Genomic DNA, 20,226 nt, shown 5'->3' with positions numbered 1-20,226 from the left:
CATTAGAAAGCCATAGTAACCATTTTATCATTTTCATGATTCATCATATTTTTATACTGTCCTTTACAAGATATAGCAAAGCAATAAAAAGAAGTAGAGGATAGAGGATGAGGACAAGAGAGAATATCTGAAATTGTGTCCTTTCTTTCTGTTTAGAAACATGGAGTGTCCACTTAATGAATACTGGGATTGGCCATTTGTAATACTGATCTTTGTGAAATACCAGCTTGATTTTGTGGTATGTATGAACTAATAATTCTCACAGTGCAAATTCATATGGGTATCTCATTCAATCTGCTATTTTTCCCAACAAAATGATGTAAGAGGTTTTATTCAGAATTTAATGAATATTAGACACTATGTGAAAAGAATTATTATTTTCTATATTCTGGGAATCTAAATGATTCTGCTTTTAGGGTAGTGAAAATGCTCTGTATGATATTATAATGATGAATGCATGTCCTTAGCATTTATTTAAATCCGTAGATTGTACCACAGGAAGAGTGGACCTAAGGTTAACTCTGCCTCTGGTTGCTGATGGTGGGTTATGGTTGGCTCATCAGTTGTGACAAGTGTGCCATCCTGGCAGAAGTGTTGATAATGGCAGGGGTGATATTTTGTGGGGGCAGAGCTATATGGGGACTCTTTGTGCCTTTCTCTCAGTTTTGATATGAATCTAACACTATTCTAAAAATAATAAATCTTAACAATAACAACAAAAGCATAAGGAGCAATGACAAAATGATCCTATTAAAGCCGACGAGAGGTGTGTAATTTTGCTACACACCCCCCTTCATCCACTCCCAGAGAAACAACTGAGAGTGAGCAATTCTGGTCCTTCTGTGAGAGAGCAAGTGACAGATCTGAAGCCACCACTGATTTGCTTTGTTGGGGCCACAACGGATGTACTTGTATGCTTTCCACTATTTCTCAGTGCAGCAGATACAAAGATGAATGTTTTCAGTGCAACTCTCACTTCTTAGGAGGTGGGCACTTTATTATAGATAGGCTCAAATTCCAGTTGGGCTAAATTTGTATGTCTCCAAATTTTATATTTGACCACAGAAATATATTCCAATTTCATATCCTGGTTTTCATGGCTTTGGCTGGAAGGAAAACTTGCTTTTCCATGTTTTTCCACTATGACTTTCCCACATGAAATCTCTAGTGTAGACAGATTTCAATTTTTCAGATTAAGGCTAAATGTTAAGGCAGCTAATTCATTTGCCCAGGAAAGTACAATTTCTGCCATTTTCAATCTTTGTAGAATTCAAAAATTTTGAAGGATATTGACTTTTTATTCTCCAAATGCAAAGGCTTTGATCCAATTGGGTTAGTTTCTGAATCAATAGATTGATCTTGGAAAGGCATGGACTTCTGCAGATTTACAAAGATTCATAGGAAATTAAAGGAAGTTGGAGTAACATGGAGCAGATGAGGAATACAGAGTTCAACCTACTGATCTCTCCATAATGTGACTTCTTCTTCGCTTTGCAGCTTAGGGTCTTATCAAGGTCACCTTACCTGCAACCAACAAAATGGTGATGAATAGCACTGTGAATGAATTCATTCTGTTTGGCTTGACACAGGATCCAAGAAAACAGAAAGCAGTATTTGGGGTCTTCTTGATGTTTTACCTTGCCACACTGTTGGGAAACTTTCTCATTGTAGTGACTATTAAAAGAAGCAGGACCCTTGGGAGTCCCATGTACTTCTTCCTATTTTACCTGTCTTTTACTGATGCTTGCCTCTCTACAACCATTGCCCCCAGATTGATTGTGGATGCCATTTCTCAGAGGAAGACCATTTCCTACAAGGAGTGCATGACTCAAGTCTTTTCAGCCCACTTCTTTGGATGCATGGAAATCTTCGTGCTGATCCTCATGGCTTTTGATCGCTATGTAGCCATTTGTAAGCCCTTGCGATACACAACCATCATGAACAGGCATGTCTGCAGTGTGCTGGTGATTCTGGGTTGGGTGGGATCCTGTATCCACTCTTCAGCACAAATTTTCCTGGCTTCGAGATTGCCTTTCTGTGGTCCCAATGTGATTGATCACTATTTCTGTGACTTGCAGCCCTTGTTGAAACTTGCTTGCATGGACACTTATGTAATAAATTTGCTAGTTGTTTCTAACAGTGGAGCCATATGCACGGTGAGTTTCATAATCCTGCTTATCTCCTATGTTATCATCTTGTACTCTCTGAGAAACTACAGTGCAGAAGGAAGGCGAAAAGCCCTTTCGACCTGCACCTCCCATTTTATTGTGGTTGTCCTATTTTTTGGCCCATGTATATTCATATATACACGCCCAGCAACCACATTTCCAGTAGACAAGGTGGTGGCTGTGTTTTATACCATTGGGGCACCCTTGCTCAACCCTCTGATCTATACACTGAGGAATGCGGAAGTGAAAAATGCCATGAAAAAGTTATGGTGTAGCAAAGTATGATTTATGTTGATACGTGATATTCAGGGATTCTATTGTATACTTCCTTAACACCTTGGTTTTGCTTCATGAACAGAAAAGATAAAATATTCCTTTTGGGATGAAATCCAATTAAGTAATTTTAACCAATACTTTTTATATTTATTTTCATATTAATAAATATGTAGACTCCTTATTCTGAACGGATTGCTTAGAATAAGGTTATTTATATAGTCGAAAACCATTTTGAGCAACTCATCCTGGCCCTTAGTTGAGTGGTATTGACATCTGGTCATATTCACATGATAATTTAGTTTCCTGGACCAATTTGTCTTCAGAAAAAAAAATGTACTAATTAGTGACAGAATGATTGTGTGTGTGAACACACACCAATTCTTTATTTAAATTGTAGTCTATTTTTATGAATGTGGTCATAAGAGCTAACCCATATGGACCTGGAACTTAGAGAGTGTAGGTGACTGTCTTGACGACCTGGGATTTGGAGATGGCTTTCTAAGAGAATTCTGCTCTGGAATCTGTGCCTGACTTTGCCTCACTGGGGAATCCACACGGAGGGATCTTCAACTTCCAAGAAAAGCTTGATATCTCATTGAAAACCTGTACTGTGTCTGGAGAACTTCTCAAAGTTCTGTGAGTGGTGAAAGAAGGAAAGTCTAATACTGGACTGTGATTGGTGGTATCAGCCAGTCAGCTGCCATAGGCAAGGTCCTTCCCATTACTCTTCACGAGGGAGAGGGAAGAGGCGGGGTTGGGGGGGTTGGCAGCAGAAATATGAAGAAGGAAATAAACAGAAGGGAGGCTAAATTGGAGAAGGAGGCTAAAGAACAACGCATGTTGAAGAGCAAGAAACAGGAAAGAAAAATGGGAACTTTTCTTATATTTTGAGAATTAATTCCAGGTATATGAGCACACAGGGAAAAAATAAAGTTTCCTAGGATGTTTATATCATTGAATTAGTGTAGGTTAACTTCCTTGACTGCCATGTTTTTTCAGGTGTTAGGAAAAAGTACTTTTTTCATTGACAGGTGGTGTGTCCTTAGCGTCCAAAAAATTAAAATCCAGATTCTTTGGGTGAACCCAGGATTGGAAAGACCCTTTTAGTGCTTTTCAATTATGGTCTTTTGTTTTTATATGAGAATGTTTTAAAATACATATTTTCACCTTTGAAGATCACCCAACTGATATGTATAATACACACCTGCCACCACCACCACCACATCATAATCTATAATCAAGCACTGTCATGTGATACTCTTTCAGTACCTAAGTTTATAATTCCCATCAAATTGGCACCAGGAAGTATTACTTTAATTGATATAAGCTAATGAGAAAAGAATACAATGAATTTCATAAGTATGTGAGAAGTTTCTGCCAATATTATCATGTCTCACCAAAGATGCTTAGTATTCTTATATAGGAGGTGGTGCTGGACTAGTTATTTAAGTCCCAAAGAGGACATTTATCAGGTAACAAATGAGGACATTAGAGAAATATTTGTTTGCACTCACAGAAAAGATACATTTTCATGAACAAATTGGTATAATTAAACCGTATCTGCCAATGGGGAATACTTCAAAGTGAATTGGGTGGGGATTGACATGAGGAAGTAGTCATGAGGAAAGGGGACAAGGAATCACTCCAAGTATTGGAAGAGGAGAAAGGGAAGGAAGTCTGAAAATCAATCCTTGAGTGTTCAGGGGGAAAAAAGAGAAAATTAATTCATTCAAGATCCAAGAGAGCTCTTAGAAAACCATTTTGTGATGTCAAGGGTGAGGGGAGCCTTTTGCCGTTCTCCTCACCTCTACAAGGGGTTGGAGGTCTCTTGGTCAGCCTGAGTCTGTCCTAGCACTCACCTGATCTGTCTCCTTTTTGTAAGGGGTCCCAGGAGTATGTTGCCAGTTATCCAAAACTGAATACGATGTGCCCAGTATTTTGTGCAGCATCTAGCTACTTTCAGCAAAGGGGAAGTTCAGTGACTGCATTACGTCCAGAAATTTAAAACACTACATTTGTTTGAATCGGGTTTGTTTTTATATTATTAAAAATAATTATGAGTTATGAATAAAAGAAATGAGTACACTTTCCCTGCATCCCATCTCCCATGTCCCCATTCCTGCTGTAACTCGATTTAAAATGTATTTTTATCTTATTCTGCATCCTTTCCCCCTATGTTTTTAATGTCTCCCATACACATCGACTCCTGTTGGGAATGCTTTTTATTGAGTTTTTGATATACGTTTTAACTTTTTTTCCCAAATTGATAGTCATTTCTCTTAATATAATTTATTTTCATGTTAATACTTTCAACCTAATCCTATATTAAATTACCAAATATATATATGGTTGAATTTCTTTGCATGATACTCTGTCCTCTTAATATATTTGTTTATTCTGTGAGCATACTCGATTTGAAAAATTACTATAGCTTTATGACATATTTGCACTTGGTTCTTCTCCTCATCCTCTCCAAAATCTTTGAGTCTTTTCTTCTATATATTTAAACATGTGGAGTTTAGAATAATTCCCTCCATTTCCATGCAAATCTCCTCCAGAGATTTTGTTTAGAAATTCACTCAGTATGTCAATTAATTGGGAAAAATTAACAACTTTAACTTGTGAGTTACTTCCATCTCAAATTGTGTAATTCACCTGACTCAGTTTTAACATGTCTTTTGTGATGAGGTTTAGTGTTCTTCATGAAGACTGTTCACATTTCTGTTGCATCTCTTAATTTTATTGTTATTGTGAAGAAGATTTATTTTGTTTTATATTTGTCTATTATACTTACATTTAGAAGTATTATTATGCTGATTTTTGAGTGAGCTCTTTTAATAAACACTGTAATCTCTCAGTTGATTGTCTTGGTTTGGCAAACTAGATGAATACATCAGCCAACAATGACTTGTGTTTGGTTCTGACTACTATATTTCCTTTTCCTCTTATTTCATTGGTTGATACAAACTTTCCAAAGTGACAGGCTGCTAGACCAAATTTACCTGAAAAACTGTAAATTTGTTTAATCCAAAGATTATTGTTTAGCATAAAAGATTTTATAAGTGTAATCGGTCATCAGTATATTCAAATCATTAAAATACATATTAAATATGAATACCTGATTTCTCTTGAAAAGTTGAGTTTGGGACAAATTTGGATATGTGCCCCTCATTAGGCAACGACACACCAGAGTTTAGTCCTGGCTTTTAAAGCGGTCAAGATTTGCTCCTTTTCTACGGGGAGCAAAGGTCTTAAAATTGTTCTTAAATGTTTTTCCATAGTTTGGCTTTATTCAATTTTTATTATCTTCCTGATTCAAATAAGTATATGAGGTTGAGAACTGGGCATTAAAACTCAATAAATTATATAATAATGGCAGTTTTAAAAGGTGGCCTTATTCCTGAATTTAAAGGATCTCTCTTAGAATTAACTGTGACATTTTCTTTAAGTTTCTGGAACATACCCTTTTTCACGTTAAACTCATTTACTTTTAGCTTCCTGTGCTTTAATTATAATTCAGAAAAATATTGTCAAATCCCATGTTAGCCTCCTGGAATTAGTCTTTTTTAAAACAATATAATAAGATTATTAGAAAATTCTGGTAGCAGTAATCAGCAAACTAAGGATTGTGTTGGAAAGCAGAATATGTAAAATATTTCAGGCCTTATCTGCTAAAATGTATTTAAGATCAATGGAGGCATGCTGTTTCCTGAGACTAATTTAATCATCTATGAAGAGATGTGAACAAACTGGTAGTTGACCCTCAATTATAGGATGCCACAGTCATAAAAAGCTCTCATTAATAGAATCAGGGGTACCTGGGTGGCTCAGTGGTTGAGCATCTGCCTTTGACTTGGGTCATGATGCTTGGATCCCAGGTTGAGTCCATATCAGACTCCCCATGGGGAGCCTGCCTCTCCATCTGGCTATGGCTCTGCCTCTCTCTTTGTTTCTCTCATGAATAAATAAAATCTTTTATTTTATTTTTTATTTTTTTAAATAAAATCTTTTTAAAAAGAGAGTAAGAATCATAAACCTAAAGCTAATATAACATTAGTTCTTTGCCCCTTATCAAGTACTTTTCAATCCTATTCCTTAACTCCTCTATAGTACAAAAGTGAGAGTCAGTCACCATTCCTGAAGAATTTTTGAGTCTGGGTCATTTTTAAAAGATAATAACAACATTTATGTTCTTTGCAGCTTCAGGGAGATTTAGTGGTCTCGGCACTACATAATCTGAGGTACACAGGTGTGTATTACTTGCTTCTTGCCACTCTCAATCTGGACCATTATGCTCCTGGTCTTTCATGGTTCCTTGGAAAAATCACAGTAGTTCTGCATTAGTCTCTTTTTCTAGAATTTTCGCCTCACTAATCCTCACATGGCTGTTTCCAAACCTGATCATTTTTGTTATTTATTGGTGCTCATCATCATTAAACATATTGATTGATATGTTTTAGCACTTTTCCTCCAAAAATCTCAAAAGAATTTAAAATAAGCTGAAATGTTAACTGCTGATAGAATCCTTCTCTGTCTGCATATTATGAGGTACCCTCTATAAAATAACCAGAGCCCTCTATTTCTACTGATTCCATTCTCATTTTCACTCTGTCTCTTCTGTTTGTTTTATTTAAATTTAATTAGCCCAGAAACTGTGCATTATTTTCAGATGTAGAATTCAGTAATCCATCAGTTACCTATAAAACCTAGTGCTTATCATATCACATGCCCTTCTTAATTCCTGTCATCCAATTATCCCATCTTCCCATCCACTTCCTCTCCAGTAACCTTCAGTTTCTTTCTTGTAGGTAAGAGTCTCTCGTGGTTTGCTTCCCTCTCTGATTTCTTCCCATTCTGTTTTCTCTTCCTTCCCCTGTGATCCTCTGTGCTAGTTCTATATTCCTCATATGAGTGAAACCATATGATAATTGTCTTTCTCTGATTAACTTATTTCATTCAGTATAATATCCTCCAGTTCTATCCACATCAATGTAAATTATATTTCATTTTTTCTGATACCTGAGTAATATTCCATTATATTTATATATAAATAATATATATGGTTTTATATATTATAATATATATATTTTATAGTTATATATGGTTTTATATATATATAAAATCAGATCTTCTTTATTCATTCATCTGTGGGTGGACGTCTGGCTCTTTCCACAGTTTGGCTATTGTGGACATTATTGCTATAAACATTGGGTTACAGGCACTCCTTTGGATCACTACATTTTTCCTTTGGGATAAATATTAGTGTAGTTGCTAGGTCACCAGATAGCTCTATTTTTAACTTCTGGAGGATCCTCGGTAGTGCTTTCCAGAGTGGCTGCACGAGCTTTCATTCCCACCAACACTTTGAGAGAATTCTCCTTTCTCTGTATCCTTGCCAACATTTGTTGTTTCCTGACATTAATTTTAGTTGTTCTGATTGATAGGAGATGGTAACTCATTGTGGTTTTGATTTGTATTTCCCTGATGCCAAGTGACATTGAACATTTTTTCATATATCTGTTGGCCATTTGTATGCCTTCTTTGGAGAAATGTCTGTTCATGTCTTCTGACCATTTCTTATCATGATTGTTTGTTTTTTGGGTGTTGCTTTTGAAAGTTCTTTATACATCTTGGATACTAGCCCTTTATTTGTCATTTATAAATATCTTCTCCCATTCTGCAGATTGCCTTTTAGTTTTATTAGACTATTTTCTTTTTTTTTATTATTTATGATAGTCACACACAGAGAGAGAGAGAGAGAGGCAAAGACACAGGCAGAGGGAGAAGCAGGCTCCATGCACCGGGAGCCTGATGTGGGATTCGATCCTGGGTCTCCAGGATCGCGCCCTGGGCCAAAGGCAGGCGCCAAACCACTGCGCCATCCAGGGATCCCAATTGACTATTTTCTTTGTTGTGCAAAACCTTGTTATGTTGATGAAGTAACAATAGTTCATTTTTGCTTTTGCTTCATTCATGCCTTTGGAGCATGAATGTCAAAATGCTCACAAAAATACTAGCCATAGGTTCCAACAGTACATTAAAAGGATTATTCTCCAAGACCAAGTGGGATTTATTCCTGGGCTGCAAGGGTGGTTCGACATCTGCAAATCAGTCAGTGTGATACATCACATTGATAAAAGAAAAGACAAGAACCACATGATCCTCTCAATTGATGCAAAACAACAAAAACAAAAAAACATTGGACAAAATATAGCATCTTTCCTGCTTGTTTATTTTTGATATTTTTTGATCGTCTCCTTTTTTCATCTCACCATCCAAATTAGGCTAGTTTTTTAGGGAGAAAAGTCTCTTGCATTCTATAATCATTCAACAGATCTTTATGGAAACCTAACAGATGCCAAGCATAAATAAGACAAAAGTCTATCTGTCAGGATGTCTGGTATATTAGAGAGAAGGCAAGGAGCAAAACTTAAATGATTATGCAAAAGTAATCATACTTGTAATTATTTTTATAAAGAAAATAAAGATGATCTTGACATAGGGAATTTTGTAAAGAGTGAAAAAGTCTTTAAAAGAATCATGGGGGAAGCTCTCTGAGGTAAGGCCAGTTAATTTCTTTTCCAAGACTATAGGTTATGAGGAAGCAACCAATTGAAGAAGATGGGACTTGCTTTCAGAAAGAGAAAAGTAAAAGCACCGAGGTGAGAAAGTCGCAAAGAGCTCTGGGGGCAGATGAAAATAGCCAACACCTGCTGATGCACAGTAAAGGAGTAAGTGAGGTGCGCCAGATGGGGTGGGAGACTTAGAGGCAGTAGGAAGATCAATCAGGGAATTTTACCACAAAGTCCAGATGTTTCCAAAGGCAATGGGAAGCCAAGGAAGTGTATAAAGCAGTAAAGTATTATGATCCTTTAACAAGTCCATAATCCTTAAATCCTAAATCACAAAGCAGGTTTACATATTTTTAAAGACTTATTTATTTATTTGAAAGAGAGAGAGAGAGAATATGCAAAGGTGAAAGGAGGAGGGGCAGAAGCAGAAGGTGAGAGCTCTCAAGCAGTCTCTCCCCTGAGCCTGAAGCCTGATGAGGGTCTTAATCCAGGACACTGAGATTGTGATCTGAACCTAAATCAAGAGTCAGATGCTTAACAGACTGTGTCACTTAGGTGCCCCAAACAGATATACACTTTTAAAAGATTCTACTTATATATATGAGAGAGAGAATGAGAACAAGCACGAACCCTTATCCCCAGAGGGAAAAGGAGAGGGAGAATCACTGAGCAAGGACCCTGGGATCATGACCTGAGCAAAAGGCAGGTATTTAACTGACTGAGCCACCGAGGGGCCCCAACCAGGTTTATATTTTTCAAAACTCTCTATGCTGTAGTGGTGATGAATAGCTTATTTCTCTCACCTTTCAGAAAGAATCTCCCTTAATGGGAAACATGATGTCTTAGCATGACCATCACTTGCCAACAAAACTCCTTTGTTTCCCCAGTTTCCTCATGGCATTTTTCACCTCTGAATTCCTCAGGGTGTAGATCAAGGGATTTAACATGGGTGTGATGATGGAATCAGACACAGCCATTGCCTTGTCAATGGGGTAGGTGGCCACAGGCCGCACGTACAGGAAAATGCATGGCACAAAGAACAAGACAACCACGGTGAGGTGGGAGCCACAGGTGGAGAAGGCTTTGCGCCGCCCTTCAGAGCTGCAAGACTTCAGAGAGCAGAGGATGACCACGTAGGAGGCAATGAGAATAAGGAAGATGGTCATACACATCACCCCACTGTTGAGGATGACTAGGAGACCCAGGGTGTGGGTGTCCATGCAGGCCAGTTTCAACAAGGGAAACAAATCGCATATAAAATGATCAATGACATTGGGGCCACAGAAGGGTATTTGATACATGAAGAGAAGCTGTATTGCTGCATGGATAAATCCCCCACCCAGGCCCCTCCCAGCAGCAGGCAGCACATCCGAGGGCTCATGATGGTCGAGTAGTGCAGGGGCTTACAGATGGCCACGTAGCGGTCATAGGCCATCACGATGAGAAGGATGATCCCCACACCACCAAAGAAATGCTCTGCAAAGAGCTGCGCCATGCAACCTTCTAAGGAGATGACAGTGCTCTTGGAGAGGGAGTCCACAATCATCTTGGGGGCAATGACAGAAGAGTAGGTAACATCCAAAAGGGATAAGAAAGTAAGGAAAAAATACATAGGTGATCTCAGACTCTGACTTGTGATCACAGTTACCACAATTACTAGGTTTCCCAAAACCGTGGACACATACATGATTAGAAACACAGCAGAGAGCATTTTCCGCAGCTCTGGGTTCTCTGTAATGCCCAAAAGAATGAATTCAGTCACATTTTTTGGATTCTCCATATATTAGGTGCTGATACGGGCTCCATTGGAGATCTGGAAAACCTAAAAAAGCAACAAGTGATATTTAAGTAATGATTATTTGGCCTCATGTCTTTCCAGGACCTCACAGACTGTGTTATTCATCTTTATTCATCTCTTCACCATTAAAGAATTTGGATCTTAATAATATATTAAATAAAGAGCTTAAAAGGTAGACACTTCATTAATGCTAGCTTCTCCCAGGACATTTCTCCTCTTTCTTTTAATTGTTCTTCCAAGTGAAATATAGTTTTCCTTCCTTTATTAATATTACTAGCTAACTTTTTTGAGCACCTACCCTACTCTGAGTACTGGAATAATACTATGAGTGACATTTTTTTTTTTTTTTTTTTTTTTTTTTACAGATGATGGAGCAGAACTTCGAGTTTAGGAAACTAACTAAACTAATGTTTATAGCACCAATGTCCACCATATCCAAATTATGGAAAGACCCCAGATGAATGGATGAAGAAGATGTGGTATCTCCATACAATGGAATACTACTCAGCAATAAAAAATGAAATCTTTCCATTTTGTAATGATGTGGATTGAACTAGAGGATGTTATTCTAAGTGAAATAAGTCAATCAGAGAAAGACAATTATATGATCTCACTCATGTGGATTTTAAGTAACAAAACAGAAGATCACAGGGGAAGAGAGGAAAAAAATAAAACAAGATGAAATCAGAGAGGAAAACAAACCATAAGTGACTCTTAAGCATAGAAAACCTGAGAGTCACCGTAAGGGAGGGAGTGGGGGGATGAGGTAACTGAGTGATGAACATTAAGGAGGGCACATGATGTAATGAGCACTAGGTATTTTATAAGACTGATAAGTCACAGATCTCTACCTCTGAAACCAATAATACATTATATGTTAATTAATTGAATTTAGATATGATAAAGTTTAAAAAATATCAAGCATACCCCTCCCAAAAGAATATATAACTAGTGTGCTGTGGACTGGCCTTTTGATCACACAGCTCAAACTGTGAACTCCTCTGTTCTACCACTGCAGAAGTTAGCTGATGATGTGATGTTTCCAGAGAGTTACTATTGCAACCCAGAAGAAATGCTACTGTGAAAACATGCTTTGTGTTAGTACTTGGAACTTTTAAGCAGAGGGTGACTGGCCTATCTTAGGAATTTTCTGGAGCGCAGCTTCAATTGATAGTGGACTATACCACCTTGGGAAGGCTGAGAATTCATTGTTATGATTCAGCAGCCTCACTCCCATCCCACCCCATACATAAAATGCAGATCTTCCAGGGCAGACCATGCAAATGTCCTTTATTCCCACCATTTAACCTCAGCCTCTCCCTCATGACCCAAGAACTGAGATCTTGCTTGTAAGGACCATGGTGAATTACAAGGAACCCTGACTCCAGAGTCAGGAAATGAGAAGTGGGCTTTATTCAGGCTGTGTCACTAATGTGGTGTGCTACTGGGGCATATAGCTGGCACCTCTGGGTCCCAGGGTCCTCATTTGCAGTACAAGGATGGCTCATTAGAGAAGTAACAACTCAGTCCTCTTCAAACAAAGCATCCATTTCTCAATTGCATTGATTGTTTAGGCCTCTGGGTAAGGATTTTTAGAGAAGTGATTCATTTCATGTAAAAAAGCTGAAACTCATTTTTCTAAGTAATGTTTAATGCTCCATCTATCTTATGGCTTGGAGCTTGCGTGGCTCCCTATTGATATAATGCGGAATTGAATTTTTGACCTAACATTCAATCCTGTCACCAGCAAGCCCCTTACTGATTTAACTTTATTTATCTGTTTTTCTCACTTTATTCCACTGTCATCCCCTCTGCTTCCTGTCAGATTTCTAGCATTTCTTTCTGCAGCTGCCTTTCTCTTTGCAGGGGGATGTCACTGGATCCAGATGCAGCAAACCTACCACTAAGTCACAGCCATGTCACTTGCTGGCTTAATGATCTCAGCATCTGTAAAGCCTCAATTTCTGCAGTAGCACAATTTGTACAAGAGAAACACAGATGCATACCCACAGGATAAAAGAAGGGACAGAGAGAAAGCAGGCAGAGGGAAGGAGAAAGGGAGATAGATGATAGAGAAGGAAGGAAGGAAAGAAGGAAGGAAAGTGAGAAGTTAAATTGGTAAAGAGTTCATCAAGGAATTTCCTAGTAAATCTTTGTAGATACATTATCCATCCCTTGTTGCCTTTGGACACTTTTTAGAAATCTACACATTGTATTTACCAATTCTCATTTCTAAGTAGACATCATTTAGTTTTCTTTTTTATAAATTTGTTTCAGAGGTACTTTTCAATAATTCATCAGTTGTGTATAACATTCATTTAGTTTTGAAAAATGTCCTCAAAAGCACACAAAATTACATCAAGCAAAATAATCTAACTCAAGTTAGAACTCAGGTTTCCCACCTCATGAGTAGATAAGCAAACAGGTATCAAGCGTAAATTATTGACATACTTCAAAAGTAATAGGTATGTGATGACTTATTCTATGTAATTAGTTTAATTAATGTTATATTTCAAAAATAATTTCTAAGGCATAATTCTATGCAATAATTAAAATCTACATATGAAATACTTAAACCAAATAATAGAGTGATTAACCAAATCATAGAGGTGATTTGTAGAATGGAGTTTTTACATTTGGTCAAGAATGGAAAGTTGTACGAATACCTATCATTTGCTTTGACTTGATGAGATGAGCCCTGGGTGTTATATGTTAGCAAATTGAACTTAGAACAAAAAGGAAATTAAAAAAAGGAAAGTCATGTAAATACAGACTCTAAGTTCATTTCACCCAAGATCTTACCAGACTCAAGATTTGGTCATGTGAAGTAACTTCAGAGAGTCCAAGAACCAGGTGAAATTTTTCTAACTTGTTTTTTCTGACTGTGGGGTCAAGCACCACAAGGAACATAAACAAGGAAAAAGTCATCCAATTATTACATCTTGATCAAATTTGAAGAACTAGGATTTTTATTGCTCTCAGAGAGAGATTTAAAACAGTAAAGACTTAAGTATTCATGTTCCTGAGAAGGGAATAGCCCTTCTGGTTTACCAAGGGATTTACATTCCCTCCAATTAAGGATGATTGCTGTAAGATATCCAACTCCACTGTTTACCAAATTATTCAGGTGTCTCTTTAAATGCTAATTGATTGTATTCTTAGATCGAATAGAAAAGGCTCTCATTCATCTTCTTGGAAGTTACATTATGAAATTAATGTTCTCCTTTTGGCGATGGACTGGGCTATAGGAGCGCAAAGTGCCTGTTTGAGCACAGGTGATATGCCACAGACTATATCATGCTAGTTTCATCCCCTGAGTCTGGTCCTCCACTGATGGAGGTGCTAATCCCTGACCTAGTGAATTTGCACCCATCCACTATAATAATAGGGTGTCCCCTGGGAGACAAGAACCTCACATGGGCCAGACCAACATGCTGCTCCAGAGCAGAAGTCTATATCAGTAGGAACTATCTAATTATTTGTTTCTGCACGGTGATCTGTATCAGAGTTCCAGAGTGGCCACAGGTGTTATCATCCAACAGAGCCATATGCTTCTCAACAGGCATTTTTCTCTCCCTTTGGCATAATCACTTTTTAAATCTCAAGAAGTTAGTCAATGGCAATTGGCATCCTTGAGCAACTCCACTACATAAGTGGAAAGCAAGACTTGGTTCTTTAAAAGAAGTTCTATCCTGTCAAGATTCTCTACCATGAGAAGTCAACCTGACTTACATTACCTCCTTGGTCCAATTATTTGCCAATTTACTGTTACCAATTTTTAATTTTGCGGCCTCATTCATAACCATTTTAGCACCTCCCTCGCTGAGTTCTTGGTGCCTTTCAATCAGACTCCCATTGACTAGTTTTGATATTACTTAAATACTATGTTCTGGATAAAATGGTATTTTTTCAGTATTTTTCCTGACCCTTGTCCTTGAGTATATTTCAGCCTTCCAGGCAGGACCTGGCTATCAGATGACAAAAAGCAGCCAAGAGTCTTTTATTATTATTCAAATTTCCACTACTTCTAAATTTCAGCAAAAATGGCAATTTTTGTCATTTTTAGTAGTTAAGCATTGTGTGTAATATTCTCCAGGAATTAGCCTTTTTGGAAGCAAGTGTAGTTGTTCAAAAATTGAGTAAGCAAGGCAGTCCTTAGAACTGCAGTAGCCCAGCAGTGGGAATGTTGAGCTCTAGAGTTCACAGATCTTCAGCCGATTCAAAGAGGGAGGAAGATTGAAGGATGCACAAGTTTTTGGGAAAAGAAAGCTATATTGAAAATTTAACATAAACTATCATATTCAGAGAATCTTTACACGTTTCTCTGGTGTGTATTTTGCATTTTCATGGAGGAACATTATTGCTAAAAGTTACAGGTGATGAAGTGTGATGACAACTTTGCCATAATTTTCCTACTAGTAAGTCAGAGTACTATTTTTTTCAAATTTTGGGAGGGAGAGAGAGAGAAAGAGAGAGAATGAAAGAGGAAGAGAGAGAATGTGGGATGTGGAGAAGCAGAGGGAGAAGAAAAGAGAAAGAATCTCAAGGAAGCTCCATGCTCATCTCCTAGGATATGACGCTGGATCCAATGACCCTGAGATAATGACCTGAGCTGAAATACCCAGATGCTTACCTGACTGAGCCACGCAGGTGGCCTACAAGTCAAATTGCTTTCTAATGACTGAGGTGTAATTGAAGTTTAATTAACAAAAATTATCTATAAGAACTTACACACCAAATAGAACTATATTTTAGTACGCAAAACATTGAACTAGCAGAATTCTGTATCTGATTGGATGTAAGGTATGAAGAGAAAAGCGAAGAGTGATTTAAAGAGCTTGACAGGAGAATTTGCTGGAATGGACTTGCCATCACTTGAGAAGACAAAGACTCTGAGAGAGGAGCATGATGATGGTGGGAGGGTGGGGAACAGTGGGTGGCTGAGGAATCAGGAGTTCATTTTTTTTTCCTTTTTTTTACCTCTTGAATTTGAGATTTTATTAGACAACAAAGTAGAGATTTGGACAGGCGATTAGATATACAGGTGTGGAATTAGGAAGCGTGATCTGGGATGCAGATGTAAGTGTGAATAGTCAGCAGCTAGGTAACATTTAGAGCCATGGGATTGGGTACATTTATTGAAGCAGTGTGTATTGACAGAGGAAAAGAGGACCTAGGACCTACAACCTTAGAAGTCAGAGAAAAAGCAGAATCAACAGGAGTATGAAAGGTGACCTGCAAAGTAGAAAGACAATCAAGAAACCACGGTAAATAGGAAACTGAGTGGACAAAGTGCAAATCCTTTAGGATTAGGTGAAATTTGGAGCCCGAATTTAAACCTACTACTTGACTTGGGCGCCACCTTGTGGAACTCTTGCGTAAGAGTCAAATTAACCAAAGGGTTGTAGAAGCCACAGAAATTACCGTCAAACCAGGTTGCCCTCATCTGAACAGGGTGGTATGTAGCTTTTTCCTTTATCTGTTTAGGAAATTGTCCTGGAAAGCAGTTCTTTATCTGGGACTTATCATAACATTGGCTTAGCTTATCTGTCCACGGGTGGGACAAGTTCTCCCCCTTAAAAAAATGTCAATTTTTTTGAGTAATTAGCCTTTCCTTTTTCCTCAAGGTTTAGAATCTTGTCTATTTTTCCCTGAAAGAAATGAACACTGATGTGCTTTAGTTAAGAGTTAACTAGTTAAGATCATTTAGTCCTGTAAATGGTCTATTTGGCCTCTTCTTCAGACAGATTTTAAAACACCTCAAAGCTGGCAGCAAGCCCGATGTAAACTCTGGTATTCCTACCCAGCTGCAATCTGGAGAGTGTCATCAATTGCCGATTTTATCCCAGATATGTGTAGCTACTTTTATAATCAGCAAGAGCCTTCCACTTCATCATATCTATTATTATAAATGTTGTTCAAATCAGTTTTCATAGGATAGATTATTAAAGTCACTTATACAGTTTCATTTCCCACTAAAGCATACAATTCCAGGACTAAAGGGCTGGCTCATTATGCTTCTGCTCTTTGGATGACTTTTTCCAATCTCAGGGCAGGAGGTCATCTAAGTTCATAGATACCTGACAAAGGAGAATTATTACAATATAGAACCATCTTTAAAATCTCCTGGTTCTTTTTTGAAGTTGAGAACATTTTTGATACATTTCTGACATTTCTCACAGCCCCAGAAGAGTTTAATAATTGTACCACATTCAGCTTTTTAGCATGATTTGGGGCCGTTTTATGGGAAGCCTCTTAACGTTCAGAGGATTTAGAAAGCAAGTTGTGGCTATATCAAGAGGACATTTAAATTTAGGTTCTTAACATGTGGTACCTGGATGAGAATGTATAAACTTCTCCCAAAAAAATGGAAATTTTCTTATTTGTGACAAAACTCACATTCTAGAGTGAAAAAATTAGTTGTGTGGGTTTTGCTGATACAGATATCTTATTATTTGTATTTGCATGTACATTTACCACTTCTGTTGGTCTTCACATTTTTCAGATCTGAATTCCCAGTTGGTCGGATTTAACTGCCCACTAGAATTTCCTTAATTCTCCTGTAGCAATGGCTAAGTGCTGATGAATTTCTTGAATTTTGTGCATCTTGAAAGTCTTTACTTCAGCTTTGTTGTTAAAGATGTTTTTAGTGAGGATTGGATTCTAGGTGGACAATTTTTGTTTGAGTATTTTAATGATGTTGCTCTATTCTCTTCTGCTCCACTGATTTACCATGTTTCTGGTGAGAAGTTTGCTGTGATTTTTATCTTTATTCTGCTGTACAGAGAGTGTCTTTTCTTGTGGCTACTTTTAGCATTTTCACTTTATCAGTGTTTTTGACCAATTTCTAATGATGTATATCGTAGTGTGGTGTACTTCATGATTTTGTGCCTTGTATGATATGGATCTGTGAATTTGTAGTTTTCATTAAATTCAGAAATAATATGGCCATCATTTCTGTTTTCTGTTCTTTCTCCCATCCTGCTGTTTGAAGATTCCGATTATCCATACATTAGGCTATTTGAAGTTCTTTCTTAGCTCATGGATGCTCTATGTATTTGTTTTTCAGTCCCTTTTTCCTTTGTTTTCACTTTGATAGTTTCTATTTGATAGTTTCTATGGTTATGTCTTCAAGTTTACTAACCTTTTTTGCTGCAGTGTCCGATCTGTTAATCTGTTATTCTCATATCAGTTATTTTTTTTTTAAAGATTTTATTTATTTATTCATGATAGTCACACAGAGAGAGACAGAGAGGCAGAGACACAGGCAGAGGGAGAAGCAGGCTCCATGCACCGGGAGCCCGACGTGGGATTCGATCCCGAGTCTCCAGGATCGCGCCCTGGGCCAAAGGCAGGCACCAAACCGCTGCGCCACCCAGGGATCCCGGACCTGTACTTTATATTTGTGGAATCTTTTCTAATCTTAGGAGCGTTTGTGGAAAGATATGAATGATTGAGAAAATCCAGTCTTATGTTCTCAGAAGAGCTCAGCTTCTCATGATCCAATGTGTTTGAGAATTTATTTATTATACCTTTTATGCTCCAAATTTGTCAAAACACAGTAAGAATAAAAATCTTAGCAATTGTTAGTTCTCCAGTTTTCTTTTAGTAGCTGGGAACAATGGGTCAGTTTCTGTTGTAGCATGCCCTGCTGGGAAGCCATCCTGAGAGATTATTTTGGAGATCTTTGTGGGTACCAGAAGTGGTATTTAGAGCATTTACCATTCCCAGATGGTTTCATGAAACGCAGATTTTCCTTCCTTTTAAAGACTGTGTTTCTAACTTGACTCAATATTCTTTATCTTAACATTTCTTTCTTTTCCTCCTTTCTGCCCTATTCAGGAAACTTTCTTCAATATCTCATTGGAGGAATTCATCAAGACCCTTTGCAATGGTCCTCATTCTCTACCAATATCCAAGCCAAAGAAAAAAGTAAAAATATTTTTAAAAGATAAATTTCATTCTTTAAGAGACTTAAACATTTCATAATTGAGTATCATAATTTAAATATTACCAGACTGTGCTAGCCATATTAGATAATTTTGCTAATAAATTTGAGGCAAGAATAAAAAATAGAATTCCTTTATCAATGAGGATTTAGGTTAAAAAAATGGAAAAAGAACTTGTGTAATTTAATTTGCTTTGTGATTCTATTTGTGCCTGTTCCTGAAATGATTTGTTATCAGTTGCAGCTGTGGCTCTCATGAGTGTGCTCACATTTTGGGAAAGACATTAGTACTCTAATTATTAATATTAAAAGAATGATTATCCAAATCACATCCAAAATATTTCACATCTGAAAGAAAACTGAAGTGAAAAAAAAACAACAGATGAGGTATTTTCTCCAAGTTCCACTTAAGATGTTCATTAACATTTGAGAGTAAATATTTGCATACCAGCAGTGAATATGAATGCCATGACTAATCTGTAGTGGTACCATTATGTAGATTGAAGACAGCAGTAACCTATGCAGTCATAGCCCTAAAGGGCAGAGACAATCAGAAATGGCACTGATGCAAGCCTTTGTCTCTTCAGCCCTTTAAATGCTGAAATCTAAACGAATAAATTATTGTGGCTGAATATCAAGGCTGAAGCTGAGCTTCAGAGCATCCCTATTTAAAAGTCTTCTGCAATTTTGAGAAACAATGGTCTACACATTATCAAGGTACACTTAGGTGCCATGTGTGTAAACAGTGGACACTTCAATGGATCATACAAGTCTTGAATGTGCAAATGGCATTGTGCCCACGTTCTGAGTGACAGGAAGCAGGAGAAGAGTGATTTTAGGAAGATGTTCCATGTAAATGAAGGGAGTTGGCATGAGCTCACGAATAGGGAGAACAGGAGGCCTCAGTTGCCATTCATGACTGGGCAGAGCATTGGAGACAGAAGCACCATTCAAGGTGGCTGATGTAATGTCTTCAGAGAATCTTTTATTATGTTGGGGAAATTGGGGCCTGCTAGTTGGAGTCTTTTCAGCAGTTCAATAGTAGGATTTGGCTCCAAAGCTTCTTGCCAAGAAACCATTGGCTTCTAGAAGAAGTTGTCACTGGGGAGTTGATCAACAAAAGTGCCTGTTAGTGTGGAAGTGGTTTTGGCACAAATCATTCTGATAATTAAAGCATTGCATCAGCCTTGGAGACCAAGAGACCATGTTGGAAGGAGATATTGACCACAGTTTGCTGTATACCTCAGGGAATCCATTTTTCCTTTCCTGTGTCATGAGCCAAAGGCAGGGGCTGGAGTTCCAAGGGATCCGTAAGTAAGGCTAACCTAAAGAATACATACTGTCATAGCCTCAGGATAGATCATGACCCCAATAAATTACACCTCATGGAAAATAAAAGAACTGGTGTATGTGTATAAAAGTCTATATGGCAGCTAGTAAATCATTTTATTAAAGACTATTTTT

At 37.6% G+C, this 20,226-nt stretch overlaps 2 protein-coding genes and 1 long non-coding RNA gene across 3 annotated transcripts in view; 2 read left to right on the top strand and 1 right to left on the bottom strand.

The window, feature by feature from the left end:
• LOC119877242 overlaps positions 1-11,341 on the top strand; it is a 32,704-nt gene extending 21,363 nt beyond the window's left edge. Inside the window, exons 3-4 of the long non-coding RNA XR_005373437.1 lie at positions 157-238; positions 11,180-11,341. This is a non-coding gene — a long non-coding RNA (uncharacterized LOC119877242). The remainder of the gene's footprint in view (positions 1-156; positions 239-11,179) is intronic.
• On the top strand, positions 1,539-2,453 carry LOC119864123 (olfactory receptor 4C11-like). The gene has a single exon (XM_038563262.1). It carries the CDS (start codon positions 1,539-1,541, stop codon positions 2,451-2,453), a length of 915 nt encoding a protein of 304 aa, XP_038419190.1.
• Positions 9,871-10,796, bottom strand: LOC119864298 (olfactory receptor 4C6-like). The gene is given in 2 exon segments (XM_038563261.1): positions 9,871-10,355; positions 10,358-10,796. Coding segments are annotated over 2 exon segments (924 nt in total).
• Positions 11,342-20,226: the final 8,885 nt, after the last annotated feature.

This window comes from Canis lupus, chromosome 18 (assembly GCF_011100685.1).
Source record: "Canis lupus familiaris isolate Mischka breed German Shepherd chromosome 18, alternate assembly UU_Cfam_GSD_1.0, whole genome shotgun sequence".
In the NCBI taxonomy this organism is placed as follows: Eukaryota; Metazoa; Chordata; class Mammalia; order Carnivora; family Canidae; genus Canis; species Canis lupus.
This window is presented reverse-complemented; position numbering and strand designations above follow the sequence as displayed.

What these genes read in the sequence shown, in the direction of transcription:
- LOC119864123 (XM_038563262.1), top strand. Translation starts at nt 1,539, where the DNA reads ATGGTGATGAATAGCACTGTGAATGAATTCATTCTGTTTGGCTTGACA.